Below are 1,966 nucleotides of genomic sequence, written 5' to 3' on the forward strand. Positions count from 1 at the left end.
AGTACACTTGTAATAACATTAAGAGAATTTGTAATACTTAAATGGTAACAGATAAATGCAAACAACATGAAATTTATAAATTTGGCTTTACACTGCTGAAGTTGTATAAATAACATTACATTTTAACGGGAATGCATTCATATCTAAAGTTTTATTAAGATTGATCAGTTTGTATTTAAAGTTAAACCATTAATTAATGAAATACTTTCGGAAATGATCTTTTTGAAAACATAATGTAAATTAACGAATATAAGACAAAAATAAAATCCTTACAAAGTAATAAACGGAAAAGAAATGTGTAATGTTTGGAAAAAACTCGTAACAGAAAATATTAATCTATAACAGCTGAATGTAGGCCTATTTAAAAACAAAGTAAGCAATCAATCAATGGACTGCATATCCAACTATAATGAATATGCATTTCAATATAAACATAATTATACTAAATAGAAACATTTATAAGCGTAAATTACTTGCACTAGGCAGACGAGGAATTTTTTCAACGCACTGCAATAATAAAACTGCTTTTCCTCCCCATTTCACCACCGAATCCAACTTTGGTGAAAACAGCACCATGTTGCACAACACAGAAAATATTAACAGGTCTGCAGTCGTTGACTCGTATAACCTCCGCTCAGGACTTAGGACGAAAAATCACAATACCTGATGACACCCAGGTTCGACTGATCTTCATTGTAAACACGGGCGCATTGGACTGCGAGAAGCTTCTTCGTCAGATTCGTATAGGTACCTTTGTTTTGGGGATAAACCTTTCTGTAGTCTACGTACCGCTTCTTTGATGAGACTACCGTCGCGAAGTAAATCTTGTAGCATCTCATACGGATCATCACTAGGATTTGACTTAGTATTTTTCTTTGAAAAACAGGAATGAATACTGCATGTTCTAGGAGATTTTATACACCACTCACACGATGCATCGCCCCAACTTCGACTAGGAATTTGATATGGCGATGGCCTAGAAGTCCTATTATGTCTTGTTTTGAAACCAGACAATCTAAGATTTTCTTTAATTTCAGATACTAATTCTTCCATATCACGGGCTAAAAAGTCTTGAGTAGTAGTATTACCAGTAGATAATATACACGTTTCTTCTATGCTAGGCATTTTGTAAACACTAAACAATAACAGCACACAACCAAACCGCACGAAACTCAATAAGTGAATGGGTCAGACATGAGGCCGCTGTGTTATTGTTTTGCTTGCACCAGCGTGAAAACCCCCTCCCCGCTACTTACTGCACAGAAAGTAGTACTTGTAAACAAATGGTTTAAACGTTATTCAGTATTAACTTAATAACCATAAAATTTAAACAATTTAAAGAACAGATTTAAATGAACAAAAATGTATGTTGAGATTAGAAAATTAACAACAACTGTTCGAATGTAAACAAGATTTTTTCTGGAACAAAGGTTGCGGAGTGATACACAATCAAGGTTACTCCACCCCGTAACATCCCAAATGTGACGTCATTCAACGTGGCCAGACCAACACAAAACGGTAGTGTTAAGTAGTGGGGGAAAGGAAGGAGGGAATAAACAGAAAGAGAAAATTGCAGGTCAGGGAACCCTGAAACTGGAATATTATTCTTGGCTGATGCAATACTTAATTTTTGTGCATTCCCATTTTTTCCTATTAAAACATTACCAAATATATGCCGCTGTAGGGTCACTATACGTGAGGTTAAGTTTCTCTTTATTAGATGAGTAAAAATCATATAAATATTTTTGTTGTATTAATTGCAGCGAAATAAATTTATTTAATCACTATAACGCAAAAAACCTGTCATTCCAGGAACATTGAATTTCTTTAAATCCTACTTAAATAACGCCGTGAAAGAATACAGTATCTCATTAATTACGTAAATAACATTTACTGACACTATCTTATTTACTAGAGTAAACAATAAATATATTACAACCTTCTAGAACAGATGATGTATTAGTCA

The 1,966-nt window shown here is 33.7% G+C and overlaps 1 protein-coding gene across 1 annotated transcript; it reads right to left on the reverse strand.

Annotated features, from left to right (window-relative positions):
* Positions 1 to 690: 690 nt before the first annotated feature.
* On the reverse strand, positions 691 to 1,125 carry LOC142321149 (uncharacterized). The gene has a single exon (XM_075359143.1). The coding sequence runs from the start codon at positions 1,123 to 1,125 to the stop codon at positions 691 to 693; it is 435 nt and encodes a 144-aa protein (XP_075215258.1).
* Positions 1,126 to 1,966: the final 841 nt, after the last annotated feature.

The sequence above is a fragment of the Lycorma delicatula genome, chromosome 3, assembly GCF_047948215.1.
Source record: "Lycorma delicatula isolate Av1 chromosome 3, ASM4794821v1, whole genome shotgun sequence".
NCBI classification, from domain to species: Eukaryota; Metazoa; Arthropoda; class Insecta; order Hemiptera; family Fulgoridae; genus Lycorma; species Lycorma delicatula.